Here is a 19149-nt window from a genome sequence, read left to right on the forward strand (position 1 = left end):
TTTCTGCTGTATGCACTAACGGTCATCACACGAGTAGCTTCATAAAACTCAGACGATTCCTGATCACCTTCCTACAACTTTTTTTTTTTTTTTTTTGAGATACACAAACCTTTATGTACAATACAGGAGTAGAAGCTTTGTAAAGGTTTACCCGGGCATGATCATAAAGTTAGGGCGCGTGAACATTTACACATTACATGAGCTTCAGAGATCGTGGGTGAAGTGAGTCTGGTAGAGGTAGGTCTTCAGACCCTTTTTAAATGTGGACAAAGATTCAGCAGTGCTGAGAGAGAGGGGCCAGAACCAAGAACGGCCGCGCTTCACCTTTCGTGCTTGGGATCACCAAGGGAGCAGATGTGGAAGACTGTAGAAGTCTGGTTGGGGTGTAGCGGTTGATCAAATCTGGTAAAGGGCGAGAAGCAGCTCTGTTGATGCATTTGTAGACAAACAAGGTCTTAAATTTGATCCGGGCAGCTATAGGAAACAAGTAGAGGAGATAAATGGAAACGCTTGGGCAGGAGAGGTTCGAAGGCAGTAGCGGGAAGGCCGCACGAGATGTAATAATCCAGACGAGATGTCACCATGGCCTGGAAAACATCTAAGTCATCTTGACTTAAGGGTTCAGTATTTTAAAGCTGGGTTCTTGTGCCATTCTGTGCATCCAGTGCATCTCCAGCTGTTAAAACTAAACGTACCCTCTTTGAATAATCGTAACATTTCTTGCAGCAACCTATAAGCCAGATAAAAATGAGTCTTGATTCCAGTGTCTGTGCAGAGATTAATAACCGAGGCTCGTGTCGGTGGGGGGGGGGGGACATGTATATTCTACGCGTCTGGTCCGGGTAAAAAAAAAACAAAGGGCTCCCGTGTCTCTGGCCATTTGAGGCCGTGACATCACAGGAACGGAAACAATGTCTTTATAAAAAGATAGGTAGTAAAAATATACATGAATGCATGCAGCTATTCGCCGACTGGCCTAAGGAGGGCTGCAGCCCGCGCCTCGACGCAGTTCTCGTCAGTCATTATGTCGCTACGGTCCCCAGTTGGAAACACCGGCGACACTGGAAAAAGGGGCCGACCCTGCCCGTGTCACTCAGGAATTGCGCGCGGCTCCTATTGGAGCAGGCAGGAGATGGGGGCGGGACAACGTCGATTTAAATCACTGTGCTCGGCAGCCATTGGAAGAGGAGCCAGGAGGAGGTGGGCTTAATGCGTTGAAGGGAGGTTGTTGATTGTGTGCGTGTGTGTGGCGGGCGAAGCGCCGGCGGATACGCGCACCGAGGACGAGCGCGACGGTCGGAGTTAAAAGCAGTGGACATAAATATTAAAAGAGGGAGAGGGGGAGGAGTCCGCGCCGCCGCCTTTATGGGCTCGGAGGTGTTGAGTGCTTTTTAACGGAGAGCTCCCGGCTCTGGGACGCACTGCTGAGGCTGCGGCGCTCCGCTCCCGTCGTCGGTCCCCCCTGTTGTCGCTCGGGAGAAATTAGAAGTGGAATATTGATTCTATTGGACAAGTGGCGCGAGTCGGACAGGAAATACAGCAAGTTAGCAACCGTGCCGTGCGTGTGTCGAAATGAGACAAGTACCGGGGCTCGGTTTCCTGCTGGGCTGCAGCCTCAGCTTTTGCATCGATGGGTGACTGATTTTATTTTTTTCTTCTTCTCTTCTCCAGCGCTTATTCATCACAGGTGTTTAATTAAAATAGTAAGAAAGGCCGTCTCGAGCGCTTCCTTTGCCTCGAAGGCGGATATCGCGTTGCCGGAGCGCGGAGAAGCTCGTGCTTTACTCAGTACTGTACATGCATGTAGGTGCCGCGCGCCGTGCGGCTCTCAGCGTCGAGGAGACGGACGATGCGCGCGGAGGACGGCGGTGACGCGGCTGCGCGCGGACAGGAGAAGATGGGGCTGAACGGCACCGGCGACGGCGACTCGGAGCCGCCGAGCAAACTGTCGACGGACAACGTCAACGACGTGGCGCGCCTCCAGCACGAGCCCACAGCGGGAGCCAGCGGCGAGCGCGAGGGCTCAAGCCCCGGCTTCGAACCCCCCGAGGGCGGCTTCGGCTGGCTGGTGGTGTTCGCCGCCACCTGGTGCAACGGCTCCATCTTCGGCATCCAGAACTCGTTCGGCATCCTGCACATGATGCTGGTGGAGGAGCACATGGAGTCGAACGACGAGGCCTCGCAGTTCAAAGTGGGTGAGTGAGCGAGCGAGCGAGAGAGAGAGAGAGGGAGGGCCAGCACCACGCACCTGTTGATGATGATGGCGCCTCGCGGTCACTCTCTGTGCCTGGGCGCGCGCCCCGACCCGAGAACCTGCCGCCCACGCTCACCGCTGTCACTGTTCGTACCATGCCATGAATGACCCCGCTGTTTTATTGCTTAACCCCCCTGTTGTTTCTGTGTCACCCGTAAGCAGCGCTAGATAATCCGCCCGCCATGTGCGGCCCGCTCTTCTTCTTATCGTATCGGCCGCAGAAGTGGGACTCGACCCGCACGCCCTCTGATGAGAAGACTGCGGCCCCGAGCGGGACGCTCCCTGCAGCGTGCAGTCGGCGCGATGGGCGCGCGACAAGTAAACTTCCCGTCTACTCGGAGGCGCTTCCATCCTCTGCCAGCGTGACGGTGACCGGTGGCCCCCGGGGAGGGTGCCGCCGTCGCCGCCGTTGCACGCCGTCTGCTCGCGCCGCGTTTCGCCGGAGGTCGAAGGACCGTTTCCCTGCTTTTCAGCATCCGCTGGACGGGCGAGGAGAGTGCGGAACCGTCCTCCTCGTGTCTTGCGTCCTCTGTCCTGCCTGCGTAGGTGCACCGCGCTGGAATGATGGTAAACGCGCCCTGGTAACTGCTTTGGCCTCGTGAGATGGTGCATCTAACAGAACTTGGTGCGCGATCGCACGCTTTCGCGTGTTCTGTTTCTTTACTAATGCAGCATTCCACATTTTATTGAAATGTGGATCCGTGCTGTTTACACCCCCCCCCCCCCCGTCGTAGGATCTGCACCGAAACGGTTCTGTCTGTTTCCGGACAGGGAGACCCGAGGTCTCGAAGCAAAACGGGAGCACGTTGTGTGTTTCTCGTGTTCCTCCGTGGCAATTTCGCCGAATGAGGAGTACGGTAAACGTTTCCCCCGTGCCTCCTCTCCGCAAGCTGTTAGTGCACAAGCTTGAGTTGCGTGCTGCTGGTGCTTCTAAGGGGTTACTGCAGTGATTTGTTAAAGCAGTCCTCCTCTTCCCCCTCTCTGTTTGATTTCTGTGTGTATTCATTGATATCCTGTACTGGATTGTGCCCAGATTAATCTCTGATTTAAGTCAGTCCAACTGCCTGCCCCCCAGCCCCCCCCTCGACACACAGAATACAAAGGTCCTGCAGAAGCCCTGGTGTTAATTGGTTACAACTTCCCCAAGATTTGTTTTCCGTCTTTGGATCGCTTTGCTTTTGTTCCTGACCGGTGTATCGTGCATTTCTTACGGTCAGACCCCAGTCTGGGGGGGTCCAACTTTGTTCCCGCGGTACTGTGTTTATGCACACTTGTACGACTGAACCGCACAATTTACGTTACATTTATTTGCTTAGCAGGCGCTTTTCTCCAAAGCAACTTCCAATGAACTCTATGTAGTGTTATCAGCCCACACACCTTATTCACCGCAGTGACTTACACTGTTACATACACTACTTACACTGGGTCACTCATCCATACATCAGTGGAACACTCTCTCTGTCACTCGCACGCTATGGGTGAATCTGAACAGTGTGTCTTTGGAGTGTGGGAGGAAACCAGAGCACCGAGAGAAAGCCCACGCTCCTCGCTGTGCCACCGTGCCGCCACAATTTGCGGGAGAGCTTTACCACCGCGCTGAGCGTGCGCCGTTGATTGGAAACACGCCGTTTCTCCTGCTTTTCTTTCCGCTCCAGGTTGGTTGAGTGGTGCACTGCTTGCAAAGCAATGCTGCTGCGCAGCTGTACGACACAGCAAAACACGGTATTTGCAAGTTATCCACAATATACAGTTGGCATCTGCATTCATTTGGTCTAACTGTCCCGTTTCTCCAAAGTCAGAGGGGCAAGTTTCTGTACTGTGCTACTCCACTTGCAGTGATTTACCCCTTTCCTACAGCTGGGTAATTTGTGCTGAGCGATTTAGAGTAAGTACGTCGAAGGGTACCGCAGCTGGGAGGGGGATCGGGGATTCGAACTCCAGCGTATGCAGTGTGTGTCGCTCCCCTGCGCTCCCCGTGCACGGTAGCCTGCGTACTTGGCCGTACAGTACGTGGCTTTTAATATGTTCCCGCTGCTGGCGTGCCGTGTCGCAGATTACGCCAGCTAATCCTGGAGCTCATCCGCGCTCCTTGCCCGGGGCGGCGCGTTTCCGAGTAAGCGAGGCGTCGCCTCGGAGAGCGCCGAGCCGGGCGCTCGTACTTCGCGGACGAGGGCTCCGTTTCTTGCTCCGCGCGGCGAACGCTGGGCTGCGTCGTAAACGGGCGCGACCTCAAAATTTGACGAGAAGCCCTTCGTCGCCCGCTTATTTTTGTAAGCGTAAGTGCAGAGTAGAAGCCGCTATGATCATGCGTGTTGTTCTCAAGTTTTTGGAGTGGGCCCAGATTTTTTTTTTTTTTTTGTGTGTGTGTTAAGTCCTCTTTTGGATTTTATTCTGGGAAAATACACCTCCTGCTGTTCTGAAAGAGGTTTAATTTGGCTGCCAAATTATATGTTCCTCAGCACAGAACGTTAGAGCTCGTGGCCGAGGCATTTTCTCAGTTCAGCGGTAGTTGTCGTTTTTTATTAATTTTTAATGCCAAACTGCAGTCGGGCCTCAAATAGGGAACGTTGATGTTTAATCTTTCGGAGGGGATTATGGAAGGGCTCTCGCCATGTAATAAATAGGTCAACGTGTAGTATGTGAGCTAAACCAATGAAAGCGTTTATAGGGATTGAATGATGAAAGATGATCATCTCCACGGAAGGATCGAATCTTTCTTGTTCGGTAACGTATCGCTTCCGTCTCGCACCGAGAGCTTAAGTGCGTTTCGCAGCTAAAGACGGAGACGTTATAGGGAAGGTGTTCCGTTTCCGAATGCACGGCACGCCAGACGGACTTGACCCGCGTTTCTTTTTCGGGTCGCTTAAATGCGGACGTATTGATGCTCGAACTCTTTCGGCGGAGCGAGAGGAAACGGCAGGGGATGGTTTGAGCGTGGCCGCGACAGCCGTCAACTTCAAAGCGCCCACAGAGTATTGAAAGCCTTAGACGGCCTGCTTTGCTCTGATCTGTCTAAACGTCGATTCTTGAAACCGGGGCCGTAATATCCCGCAGAAGCCGTCGTGCCCGACTGCCGTGAGCGACGTTGCCGCGCGTGGCGGAGATCCAAGCCGTTGGGGAAGAAACGTGCCACGCTTGAGTAAGGGCACGCGGCGTGGCTCTGAGGATCACGGCTCTGGGTTAATCGCTTGGCGCCGTCCGCGGTGAACCTACACATTGACTTTTTTTTTTTTTTAAAATTCCGTCTTTTGTTGGTTCTGACATAAGTTTGTCCATTCGTGCCCTTGCGTGGTGCGTCTCGTATCAGAACTTTGAGAACCGTTGAATTGGACGTAAATCTTCTGGCCGGGTTGAGCGGAACTCCATGTGTAAGGTGAGATCGTTGTGCTTTCAGGGGTCTGGTTTCGTGTGGCGAGAGCGGAATTGGCCCACGTAGCGTAGACATTGTTCGATCTTGCAGCCCCCTGCTTCCACAGCATCGTGTGTGTGTGTGTGTGTGTGTGTGTGTGTGTGTGTGTGTGTGTGTGTGTGTGTGTGTGTGTGTCCATTCCACTTGTGGCATGCAGCGCAAACACTGCCCCTCTCTTTTTATAGCAGTTTGGTGCACGTTGCAGCCGTTGCTCATTTGCCGCTAATGGAAGGGGGGCAGCGAGGGCTTTCGCGTCTCCCCATGAAAATTTACAGCACATTAAATGCAAACATTAAGGTCCCATTCATTAGCGCTCCTTTTGTACACCTCCTCCGGTTTAAATGCAAGAAACGCTGGAGTGATCGCCTCCGGAAGTAAAATTAATGGAACTGCAAAAGTAAATTGAGTCGCACTGCTTATAATTAGAATTAATTGTGGCTGGTTCTGATAATTCCAAAGCGTATTGCGTATTTAATCGACAGTCCAGACTTTTCGATAGGTACCAAATGCCGTCGGTACATATTGTATTGAAAGTCTCACGGGAGCCTGGTGTTCTGGGGGTCAAAAAGGTTAAAATAAACAGGAGTCGCTGTAACAAAAGCTGCTTGGGTCCCTTTGGCGTTGCAGCCATCCGTAAGAAGCGATGTATAAATGTATATGTAGGGCACACCTCCTCTTGGAAGCGAACGCTCGCACTTGACACCCTTGCCGTAGACGGGGTCACCGTCGCACTCTCGCCTGACCTTTCGTCAAGTTGCCGTGGCAACCGCAGCCGCGACATTTGAACGAAGGAGGAGAAAACGCATTTGTCCTCCTTATGAATAAATGTAATTATCCAGGTCTCGCGCGCATTCTTACCGCACCTCGAACAAATTACTTAGCGGCGTGCAACCTTTTGGCACGTTCTGGCATCTTGTGTGTTCCGCGCTCGTATTGGTATTGGCGACGTCACCTTTAACGAGCTCGATCGGTGTCGACGGCTGCGGAAAATCCACGTGTGGAATACGCCCCGCTGTAATGCAGACTCTTCGCCGGTCGGTTGTGCGAAACGCGCGCGGACCCCAGAATTTCGCGTCCGATTAGGCATCTGTCGCCCTTATCGTCTTTGCCTGAATCGGAAATAAACACACATGCCTTTATGCCCGGAAACTACTGTAACGTGAAGGACGTCGCTGTAACGTACGCTGTGAAAACGTTACCGTGTTGCGGGATTGTCAACGGCGGCGCTGCCGAGGAAGCGGGTTGCGTAACAGACGGGCCGTGTGATGGCAGCGGAACCTGCGGGGACATTCCTCCGTACTCTAGTAGCGGTTTGGCTCCGGCCTTTTTCGACGCGGATGACACAGGAAATATTTCCACATTCCGTTTCGGAAGCGTTTGCGCCGCCTTGAATCGCTTCCAAACATTTTTGCATAGATTGGGATCGGCTTAAATGACAGCAGAGGAGGGTTTTGTTTTTTTTGGTGAGCCGAATGTGGTCCTTCCCCAATGATGCCCATCAGGGTGTAGGAGTTTGTGTTCATACCCGATTCATCCCAACTCTGCGGGCTTCGGTGAGCGCGGAACAATCTGACTACATATGTTAAAAAGAAATAAAGTCTACAGGCTGTGTTGGAAAGGAATCGCTCACGTGTTTGCATGCGGGTGGGTGCTGCGGGGCAGATATCGCCATGGCTACGCACAGCCAGGGCACAGTGAGCCAGCTGGCCAGTGTCAGCATCTGCGCAGCTCGGGCACCCCCTTCCGCAGTGGTGTTCCTCCTTTAGTTGCTGGCAGTGGGCAGCGCATGTGTTGCACGCACGCGGTCTGAAGCCGCTTGTCCCGAGCAGGGTTGCGACGAACCGGAGCCCGACGCGGGGGTACAAGGCTGGAGGGGGAGGGGACGCACTCTGGACGGGGCGCCAGTCCATCACAAGATACCCCGAGCAGGACTCGAACCCCAGACCCAACACAGAGCAGGACCCAGCCAAACCCGCTGTGCCGCTGCACCCCCCTGCATGTGTTGTCCTTAAATTAAAATTGGGGATTTTTGTAGCCTTCAGTCCCCCCCCCCCTTTTTTTGTTTCCTTACCCCCCAACTGCCTGCTGTATCTTGTTGCTGAATTTAGCATGCAGTCATTAGCAGGCAGTTTTAAGTGAAAGGCTGCGATGAGTCAGTGCCGAATGAGTGCGGCGCAGCATCAAACGGAAGTTTCCTCATGGTCCCGTGCAGAAATGCACGTGCCGTACGTGTTATCAAGCCCAGGCGAAGGAAGTTTGTGTTTTTCAGAGGCTCTGTATGGTTATAGGAGAAAGCTGTCGGTCTGCCTTGTCGGCCGCGTCCTGAAACGTCGCTCCGTGGGCGCTGCGCTCGCTGGGGCGTGAACGCGCGCGCAGTGATTTGTTGCGGTGCTGCTGCCGGCTGCGGTTGTCCACCTACGTTAACCGTACGGCGACTCGGCGAAGATGCCACGCTTGCAGGAATATAAGAACATCGTCCGGTTCCGGTCGGGGACCGAGCGCTCGGCGCGGACCTTGCAGTCGGCAAAGTCGGATTGTCTTTATCAGGGCGGGGCATAAATATGAGTAAATAATGTTCCTTGTGCTTAAAGCTTGTGGGTATTGATGTTTAGAAAAGATCTTTTTTGCGAAACCTTAAAGTTAGTCACGTTACAGCTTCGCGCAACACATCTTCGTACCGTGCGTTCAACCGCGTGCATGTTACACGGTCCACTATAGAAACATTTATTCATGTAGTTGAGGATTTCTTCCAAAGCGGCTTCGTGTTGAATAATTTTCCCATTTATGCTGCCGTGTATGGTTTCTTTTTTTACTTTTTAAATAAACCGGGGCTATTTTTTTAGGGTAAGTACCTTGCTCAAGGATACTACAGATTGAGGCGAGACTCAAACCCTGTGACCTTTGGGTCCAAAGGCAGCAGCACTAACCATTACACTAGTTAAAAGATTATATCTCTTGAGGAAGGTCCATACTGAATAATAATAATTATGAAGAAGAAGAAGAAGAATGGTGATGGGATGATAGGCAATGCAGTGGAGTACAGAAGAGATTTTGCCCACATTGGGTGATGTTGACCGCTTGTTCGGAAGAACGCGAACCCCAGTGTAACCCTTCTCAGTGCTGACGTGTCACATAATTGGACCAAATACCGTTTCAAAAGTAAAAAGTGTATCAGCTGCTGCTATATCGATGCTTTGGAATCGCTGCCGCAGTGATTCGCAGTGATTCGCAGTGACTCTGCCTGCTTGTGCCACCCCTCGGCTCCTGAAGCTTTTTTGTTCCGTCAAACGGAAAAGGATTGGTTCGCGGTGGGACGCCGAGTGAGCCGACTCGAGATGGGTTTCGTAGCGTGTCCGGGTTGGACTGATGTGACGGTGGTCAAGAATGGTGCGCGTATCTGCGTATGTGAGGATACCTCTTCGTTTCCGTGTGCTTCTGAGACCACACGCATTGAGTTCTGCGTCAAATTTGGTTTGTCTGCTGGTGTAAACCTACTCCGAGTCGGAAGTCCTTTCTCGCCACTTTTTCAGCGCTCTCCGAGCAGAACGACAAATTCGGCTCGCCGCGCACGGCCGACGCGGTTGGCTCCGAGCCGCTCGAATCGCGTGTCGCGGGGTCTGTGCGAGACGATTGCTGTTCTCGTGTCATCCTGGCCACGGTGAGGTTTTGATGTAAATATTTCAGCGTGTGAGGGGAACTCGGAGAGGGTCCCCGCTGAAACCGAGCGACGTCTTCGGTACTCGGATGTCGCGTGCTCTTCTAAAGCTCCCGTACGGCTGTAGGTTGTTGCACGCTGTGAACTGAGAAACGCGGTCCTTTTGGCGACCTCTTCGGGGTCGCTTGCCCCGGGGTTCTCCATGAGCCGCGTAAACCGTGAGCGGTGCTGACCTCTTCCACTTCAGTCGTTATTATTGCAGGCATCCAGCTCCCAAGCAAATAGGCCTGTGGAACGCACGCGGTCTACGAACGTGACCGGGACAAGAGGTCTCTTCATTGGCCCGTCTGTAAGTCCAAACATACACGTGCTTTGCAAATGAGGGTGAAATTATGGTAGCACTTCATTAAAACGGTTAAATGGTTCACGTCTAAAGCGCAGGCAATGTTGTAAATGTCTGTCTTGTAGTGTTTCTTCTTTCCATTCGAGTCGCGCACGTTTTCGTCCCAGGAAAATCTGTGCTTATTGCTCGTGCCGTATAGAGGTTGTCCACATAAAGTGTCGCGGAACAAGTGTCCCGGTCACATTGACGCCAGCTCGCGGAAACTGTGCTGGCCGCTTTGCCGGAAGCGTCCGGAGCGCCGGGGAAAGCCGGGAGACGGCTGAATTTGGAGCCGTCGGCTGTTTTGGGGAGTTGGACGCATCCGGGTTTGAGGCGCTCCGAGTTGGACGCGAAGTCCTTTGCGTTTCTCGTTAAGCGAGACGATTTCACGGCACAGTCGACGGGCCACGTAGATTCGTAACGGAGAAGCCGTCGCAAAGGCTAAAGAGCTGCGTCCGGTCGCGCGTCGGTGGCGTGTGAGCGCGGCGCTGTGCGTTCTGCGAGGTGCTCCGCGGACGAGCCGCGTCTTCGGAAGGGACGCCGACCCCGGCCTCGGAGGCGACGCTCGGCGACCCTGGCGTCTTCGCCCCCGGATCCTGTCGCGGCGCATCCGTCAGCGGTGCCCATCGCGCGTTCCAGGAAAGAGGCCGCGCTGCCGTTCCTCTCCTCTCTCTTCTCTGGCGCTGACCAGGCCTCGTTCTCGTTAATGACTTATTAGCGCACGAGGCTCTTTGGAAGGAACACGGGAGGAGACTGGCCGGCGGATGCGGGCCACCCGGCAGCGCGGCGCCATTCGGGGATCTCTAGCATCTTCGCTGATGTACGTTGACAGCGCGGCTCGTTCGCCCGGAGCGTAACCGAAATTCACGTCCGCATGCGTGGGGGGGAGGGGGGGCGGAGGAAACGCTCTCGGACGCGGACGCGCTCCTGTCTGTCCCGCTCGTGCTGCTATTTTTAATGTTGGAAAGGAGGTCAGTCCTGCTCCGATGCGGCGGGAGGCTGGAGGCGTTTTCCTCTCTGTAACGTCTCTCACCGCGACCCTTTATTCGGGGGAGAAAGGTCCAGCTTGTCCGTCCGCTCATTAATGTACCTGTTTTAAATATATATTTTTTCTTATTATTATTATTATTATTATTATTATTTCAGTGTTGTGTAAAAGGTGAATAAATTTAAAAACTGAATCGGTTGAAGAGTGAACGCGCAGATTCGTAACACGTGTCGTTCACACTTAAGCGCCGCTCCGAATTTCTCGCCGCTTCAGTTTCTTTTGCGTCGTCGGATGTTTCGGGGTTATTTTTCCTGTAAGCGCTCTTATTTCCGTTTTTATTTTTTAATTTATTAAATGCTGTCACAAAGAATTACTTCCAGGCCGGTTCCTTCCTTTTCTGTCAGCGCGAATGATTTCATCATTTTATAAATAAGTCGTTACTGCGCTCCGGCGAATATCTGAACGCGTTCGGAAGACGGCACGGAAATGAAATCCGTTTCATCGCACAAATATGCGCGCCTCTCGCACATTTTGGCCTCCTTTAATGGCTTATCAAGTCTCTTCTCTTTGTTGCCCCGTCAGCGGTAACCATTAAAATGTCATTTAGCGGAATATTTCTCTTTTTGATAGCGGAGTCGACATCAGATAGATGTGTGGGATTAACAGATCGGTGGCGTATTGATCTCCGAATTTGTTCCGTCTTCCGCTCGACTTTGCTCGTCGCTTCGTTAACCCTTTAGAGTCGGAGTGCTGCTTATTGATGGCGCGCGTCCTCGTCCCGCCGCGCTCTTCATTTCGGCGCCTCCGTCCGCTGTCGGCTCTCATCTTTTCTGAAGGCGCGACTCTCTCAAAATCGTGAGAATCTCAGTAAGAGGTTCGCATCGCCGTCCGAACTTCCAGAGCCATCGATTAAAGTCTCGGAACATTTAAATGGGTGATTTAAGTAGAATTTAATCCACTGCCCTCTCTTTAAACTAGCATCAATGAAGAGTACTAAATTTATTTGTCCATGTATTTTTTTTTTTTTTTTTTTTTTCTCCCCCCATTAACCTGCTATGGACGTTTGTTTTTGTTTGTTTGGTTTGTTTGTTTGGTTTGTTTGTTTTGTTTGACTGTCGTCTCGAACCGTTGTCTAGAGCGACTCGCGGTGTCCCGTACACTTAAGTGAGACACTTGGGGAGCAACGTCACGAATGTTCACGCGCGACATAGTGCATCTAGAGCAGGTCTTTCGTAGGAGGAAAGCGGAGCGCCCGCAGGAAACCCGCACGAGCGCAAGGAGAACACGCGAGCTCCTAACGGACCGAGCGGGGGATCGGACCCGTGTTCAGATGTGCGGCCCGGAAGCCGTGATGCGACGGTGCTACCTTGCCGTGCCATTTAAAAATGTGTGTGTTTAGTCTGCCGGGGTGCTCGATAAATGCTGTGTTAGCGTCGTTCTTCTGCGCCCGTTTCGCTCGTCTCGTGAAATGTTGGCGCGGAACCGGATACCCCCTTTTGCTGCGCATTTGTCCCCGCGAGGTATCGCCGGACACTTCGCTTACTGTGCTTTGTTAACGTGTTTAACATTTTCAGCGTTTGAGCGTTAAGCCCCCCACCCCCCGCGTCTCCCTTTCCTTCCGGAGCCTTGCGGCTGGTGGCGGCCTTCTCCGGCTTCCTTCCGCCTTTATTCCCGTGCAGGATTTGCACGCCTTTCTCGTCCGAAGGGAAACGTGCGGCAGCCGGCACTCCAAGCTGCTGGCACACACTTAGTAGCAAAACTGAGGTGTTACTGGAACTGGCTGGAACCGGTTTGGGTTGTTTTTTTTAAGTTGGGGAGGGCTGATTGCTCCTACTTGTGGAGAGTGCAGGACAAGACTCTCAAGGGCTGCCAGACCACCCACCCCACTGGTTTTTTTTTGCACTCCGAGTGCTTGCCGTTTTCCCTCCTTGCAGGGCTGTGGAAGACCTCCTGGTGGAAAACTACAGGGCATAAGGTCCTTTTTTTTTTTTTTTTTTTTTTTAGACGATGGCAAGTCATACACTCTCTATGTACACAGATTACAACTTGAATTCACCGTTGAAGATCACAGAGAATATCGGTTGTCTTCGTAGCTCGGGTTGATGGTTGAGGTGTTCGGTTGTTCGCCAAGCTTGGCATTTAGGTTGCAAACGTTTCGTCGCCACTCAAGGTGACATCATCGGCGCTCAAGTTGCGTTCGCCGTTTCTGATCGCTGACGTCAAGGAGCGGAAGGATGTCCGAGTTTGTTGACCTGGGTGCCTTAAACATCTCCACACGGCAACGTAATGATGCCCGACCTTCTACCGATGGTTCTGACATCCGGGCACTCGAAAGCCGCGAGTGCGCAGGGGTCTTTATTTGTGGAAGGTGCGTCTGCTGATGTGCGTGCGTTCAGCGAAACCCTTTGTCTGGCTTCAGGAAACACGATAGGGCCCTTTCGTGAACGAGAGTACCGTAGCCCTGAGTGAGCGGGAGAGCCGTTTAACAGCTTTAGCGTTGAGCTTTTATTCCCCGTGCATGCGGTATATGTGCATATATATCGTTCAACATATTTCTATCTATGGAAGGTGGTCTAATTTGAGGAGCAGTGATTCCTTCTGTAATTTCTTGTGGGATTCTTGTGCTATTTATTGAGCAGAAGACGTGTTTTTCGCCCCACAGCCTGCAATTACAAGTACTACACCCACTAGCTTCGGTAGCTGGTGTTACCCCCCCCCGCTGAAATAACTCCTTGTAGGCGTGTCCTGGAATTGTCTGTCAGTCTCCTACATCAGCTTGGAGAAATTTTGCCCACTCCTTCAAGTGTGTGATGTTTGAGGGCTTCATGTCCACCTTGCAGAAAGTTTTCTATGGGTGAAGATCTGGGACTTTGCTTGACTGTTCCACAAAACCTCCATTTCTTCTTCTTCTTCTTCTTGAGCCATTCTTTCGTGGACTTGCTTGTGTTTTGGGTCATTGTCTTGTTACAAGACTCGCTTGCAGCTTCAGCTTTTTGACCAACGGCCTCACGTTCTTCTCGGTTGCAGCAAAGTGTCGAATTCATGATTTGACTCTGTGGTGTCAAGCTGGCCAGGCCCTGAGGCAGAAAAGCAGACCCGAACCGTAAAGCTTCCCCCACCGTGCTTTACAGTTAGCTTGAGGTTTTTCTTTTTGGTCCAAGACGGTTTTTGGTTTCAACAACTGTGGCGTCTGACGTCGTGGCCAAACATTTCTGCTCGGTCTCATCTGTCCGGAGCACATTGTTCCAGTAGTCCTGAGCTTGACCTAGGTATTATCTGGAAAATTTCAGTAGCGCATATGACTTTGTCTTGGAGGGGGGATCTCGCATGTGGGCCAAATTTGTGCAGTCTGTCTCATGGATCACTTGCAGTGGGTCCCTTGATGGTATCCTAAGGTCTTTGGAGACTTCCTGCATCATCTTCCATAGGGCGCACCCGGTCCTGCAAAATGATCTCGCATTCCTTCTTTGTTAAATGACCATCCGGAGCATCGTTTGGCTTCCTTCAGATCTAAACCATTTGGATTTAGGAAATAGGGTGGAATTACCCCCCCCACACCCCCCATTTCTCAGGGGACCAGGTTTTGTGCCGCTTTCTCCAGGTTGTGTGTCCTTGTGCGCTGGTCTCTTACTTGCTTTATGTTGCTTTGAAATGTCGTATATTAATCGACCGGATGCCGTCAGAACGCCTTTATAGTCGACACGCTTGCTGCTAATCGGCAGCCGACGTGGTGTGACTCGCCTTTCTTTGTAATTCCGATTCGCTTTAAACTTTTTTTTTTCTTTTCTTTTCTTTATGTGCAATTTCCCTTATTTTGACCACCCTCCGTATGTTGCGCGTTTCCCACAGAAAAGCATGCGTGGTTAGTGTGTGCACTTGCATAAGGAAGAATGTGTCTGAAAGCGTTTTGTTTACCCTGCAGATTTGCGTTCCCTTCTCTAATTGTTTTGCTGACCTCTGTAAATGAAATCTGAAAGGTCTTCAGGCTGCCTTTCGGGAAATGAGCTTAAACAGAGACGGCGCTAAAACAAGCAATTTGCTCTGTAATGGCCTTCAAGTCTGTAATTGCACTCGCTGTCGACTGGTGCATTTCTTCTAGAAATTGTTGATATTGTGACCCGGCGGTACGTCATGAGGCCGTTTTATCGACGGATGATTCTCGCATAGAGCCCAGACAAAGAAAGATCCAATCTGATCAACTCCGTGTGTTACTACTATACCGTTCACGTCAAATAATGGGCTTCTGCTTTGGTCTCGAGGCGGCAAGTAAATGTAATTACAGCAGCCTCTGCAGCCAGGAGAACAGTTTGCTTGTGAGCTTTCGCAAAGCCTCTCCTAAATGACTTTAAAAGACCCGTAGGTACCGTCCGCGTAGGAGCGAGCGGGAGACGTGCGGTTTACGCTCTGGCCTTCGGCTTCCGTGCGGTGACAGGGCTTTGTTTGTCGTCTCTCTGTGTACCGACTGCTCCGGGTGACCTCTGACCCCACGTGGGGCACCGGGTGCGACGGGCAGGAGCCGAGAGGAGCCCTATCTCCTCAAGCCCCCGGCCTTTGGAACCACCTCGCCCGGGGCGTCCGTATACTCGGGGTCTCTTAACTTGCTTAACAATTTTTATATTTCTACTCTTATGTAAAGCGCTTAGTTTCAGTCTTTTTCAGCAACGGTTCGTGTGATGGTTTGCTTTCCGAACTCAACGTAGCGACGCGATTTGTTTCAAAGGCATTTGCGCCTCTTAACTATTTACGCTCTGACATTTTTCCACTTGTTCCACCGGTTGGTCGCTTCCGCTCGAAGGATATGGCCTTAGCAGACGGAGGTTGTGACCTTCGCAGGAATGCGGCACCGGGCTGTGCCTCGACGGCGAGCCCGGCGGGAGTGATATCGCACGTGAGTCTCGCGCTAATCCGATCCTGACGACGTCAGGAATGTATAATACCTCCTGGTTTTAGTGAAACAATGGCCTTGCAAAAAAAAAAAAAACCCCACCCTTAAGTGTGAGTCGCAGCCTTCCTCTCCGCTCTTGCTCCGAAATGTCGTCCCGCTTCTCGCAAGAGTGTTGCTGGAACGCTACGCGTCCGCTGCTGTCCTCCTGAATGTAATTCTGGGAAATTTTTGCATTGCTAATTGTTTGTTGGCGCTCGTTGCCTTTAGAGCTTCTACGTCACATCATCTTATGAGGAATAATTCCAAGCTGGGTCTGAAATGTTCGGTGGGCATGGCGTTCGAGGGCCCGAAAGCTTCCGGAGGTTCGGGGCGCCGGTCCGTCGCAAGGCACCCCAAGCGGGACTCGAACCCCAGACCCACCGGAAAGCGGGACCCGGCCAAACCCGCTTCCGCAACACGCTTGTCTGCACGTATATGGCCACGCTGCAATTCGAACAAGGAGACAGCGGGACGTGCGTCCAAGGTGGCGCCGCCTTCCGGTTAGAGCGCTCGGTTCGTTCGTTAAACGTCACCGCTGGACATCGAGCGGACAGCAGCCGGCGTGGCGTAAACACGCAGGGGTTGTTTGAGGGGAGCAAACGGATTCGAGACGCGCCGGTTAATGTTTCGCAGGACGGGCGTCGCGCTAGCGCGCCGCGGACGTGGAGCCCGAGCGGCCGTCACCTTGGTGACCGAGGATGCCTTCTTACTGCTTGCCAAGTGGGACAGCGGGGCACCTCAATCCTACGAGAGACTTTTTCCCCACACGGCGTTCGAATGCAGCGGCCATTCTGATTGCTGATGCGACGGGTGCATCCCGACCAGTCTGAGCTCCCAAAACCGCTTCCTTACTCTGTTTTTTACCTGGGGCGCTCGCGTTGCAGCGTGCTTCGGAAGACGCGCAAATGCTGCGACGCCGGGTACGTCCCTAGTGGCGAAGAGCGTGCTTGTGGACGTACCCTCGCCCCGCGCGCCACCTTGCCTCAACGGAGGAGCACGTGTGGCTACGGACTGGTGGCGCCGTGCTGCTCTAAGGAGCCCAACCTGAGTCGTTAGACCCCGTAATAAATCCTCTCCGTAACTGTTGCGCATGTGCTGATCTTCTCCCGCGCTGCCTTTGTCTGCGCCGCTACCCTGTTTGTTTGTTTATTTAAATGAGCTCGTTTGTTTTCGTTGAGTCATTCATTCCTTCATGCATTCGTTCTTAGTCTGACCCCAGTCTTTGTCTCTCTCTCCCCCCCCCCCAATCAGCATGTTGAATGTGCAATTGTGGTGAAATTGCTTTCTCTTTTCTTTCAAGTCCTCCTTTTTGCCATTGATTTTTGATGTAATTCAGACTTTGTTTCGTCTGTCCGTAAAAGGTTTTCCTCGCGTAGTTGGTCGTTTTTGCAAGTTCGCGTTTATTAATGAGATTCGAACCGACGACCTTTGCGTGCAAAGGTATCGGCTCCGACCGCTACCGGCCGCCACCCCCCCGATTTTCTGTAAATTTCAGGTGGCTGGGGTCTGCCGGCGTTCTCTTTGAGGGGTACGTGAGGGTACACCCCCCCCCCCCCGCGGTCACACACAGTGCAGGTGGCAAAATGCCCTGGGGTCGCCGTGTCGCCTCTGGTGGTGCAGGGCCTCGAACGTGCACGGCATCGCAAATGTGAACGTTATCCATGCATTTTGAAGCGGCGATGTCCGACCCGCCGTTTTCAAACGGGCCGCCTCCTACGGTAGCGCCGAAGGATTAGAAACGCATTTTCAGCTGGGGGTGGAGGGACTCCAGCAAGCTAAATGATACTAACAAACATTTAGAGGTTGTTGTATTCTAAAGGCTGTACAACTAAGTACTTATTGTTGGCTGCCAATAAGTTTGTCCAAGCTTTTTTTTTTTTTTTCCCCCCCACGCAAAAATGCAGTTTTGTCTTTTTTCCCTTCCTATTAATCCTTTAGTTTTTCAGATTCTCTTAAATTTTTTTTGTGAGCTATGATTAAACTTGCATGGGAACCGATTAAGTTGAGGTCAGCTATGTGCTGCCGAAGCCTTGTACAGTTACCTTTGGCATTAATAAAGGTGTTTTTTTTTTTTTTTCTTCCCCCCTCTTTAACTAGGTGTAGGCTGAGCACATGCTGTGAACATCCCAGGAATGTTTGCCCTTGAGCTCTTTCAGGGACAGTAAGATGCTTTCCTGGCTTTATTTCACAGCCTATACTCAGGTAATAAGTTGTGTCCTTCAAATACAGGCAGCACAGCGTTTAGCGCTGCTCTCTCAAAGTGGTGGTGCGAGAGGACATGGGTTCGATCACCACTCGGTCTGCGTGGGTTTCTTCCAGGTGCTCTGGTTTCCTCCCACATTCCAAAGACATGCTGTTGAGGTTCACCCATAGCGTGTGAGTGACAGGGAGAGAGTGTGTTCCACTGATGTATGGATGAGTGACCCAGTGTAAGTAATGTATCTAGCAGTGTAATTTACCCTGGTGAATAAGGTGTGTGGGCTGATAACACTCCATAGTTCGTTGGAAGTCGCTTTGGAGAAAAGTGTCTGCTATATAAATAAATGTCAATGCAAAAGTTTTGTCACTTCCAAAGTTGCAAATTCTTTCCAGGCACCTCACAACACTCTGGAGCCTGGAGTCTTTTTAGAGTCGTTATAGGCTGTGCCTTGGTCCTCGTGATTTGCAGGCCTCCCCCGTTGAAGCCCTTCATTGTCCTTTAGCTCTTTTTCCTACTTTTCGGTTTTCTGCCGTGCCATAAACGACAGATTCACAAAGCTTCGGTCTGTAAAAACCACTGGCAAGAAATAACGGGTAAGGCACTAAAAAGAATTATATGCTGAGCTGCTGAGAGAGAATTTGGAGGGCACGTAATTGCTTTAGCCTGAGCCAAATCTGACCCGAGTTCAAATCCTCGGTTCATGTTTGGCTTTTCTGGGAAGTCGGCAACGTGGAGCTTTCATACGCCGTCGTATCTCTTCCCGTCGGCTCAGGACGCCCGCCCACCCACCCCCGTTACGTGCTGCGAAAATCTAGCGTTGAGGCCGGAACTGCTCGTTGTTGACTTCTCTTAATATTCTGTAGCTTTTGGAGGGGTTTTGACTTCCTCTGCTCTTTTGGAGACAGGTGACTGGCTCGAAGCCAGCTTGCGTGTCACGCGATGTGATTTAGCGTGCTCCATGTCAACGGGTAGGCCTGAGAAATCCTTCTGAGAATCGCACACCGTTTTGCATGGCGAGCATGATTCGCAGCGGATCCTTGCGAAGGTGGCCGGTAGATCGTGGAGGGAAGCCTGCCGGCGCATTTTCCGGCAGGCCACCCGCGCGCTCTTTGCCCGGTTCTCCGTTTTAAAAGTTGCGGCGCTTCTTGTCCGTTCGACAACTACACATCAACGCCGTTTGTGGCCAGACCTTGGTCCAGGGAGCGCTGTGCTCGTGTTACCGTGGCTGCTCCGCGCTACCTTACAATACCCGTTTCTGGAGAACTGGTGGCGCTTGTTGGCCGCTTGTTTTCTTCTCCGGGTATAGAGAAGAAAAACTTGTGTTGAAGAGCAAGTAA

General features: G+C 52.1%; 1 protein-coding gene across 1 annotated transcript in view; it reads left to right on the forward strand.

Annotated features, from left to right (window-relative positions):
* The first annotated feature begins 1255 nt into the window (after nt 1-1255).
* Nucleotides 1256-19149, forward strand: part of slc16a2 (solute carrier family 16 member 2) — a 32387-nt gene continuing 14493 nt past the window's right edge. The window contains exon 1 of the mRNA XM_029257524.1: nt 1256-2195. Within this exon, the coding sequence (XP_029113357.1) occupies nt 1850-2195 (346 nt within the window). The 5' untranslated portion in view covers nt 1256-1849. The remainder of the gene's footprint in view (nt 2196-19149) is intronic.

This window comes from Scleropages formosus, chromosome 13 (assembly GCF_900964775.1).
Source record: "Scleropages formosus chromosome 13, fSclFor1.1, whole genome shotgun sequence".
Taxonomy (NCBI): Eukaryota; Metazoa; Chordata; class Actinopteri; order Osteoglossiformes; family Osteoglossidae; genus Scleropages; species Scleropages formosus.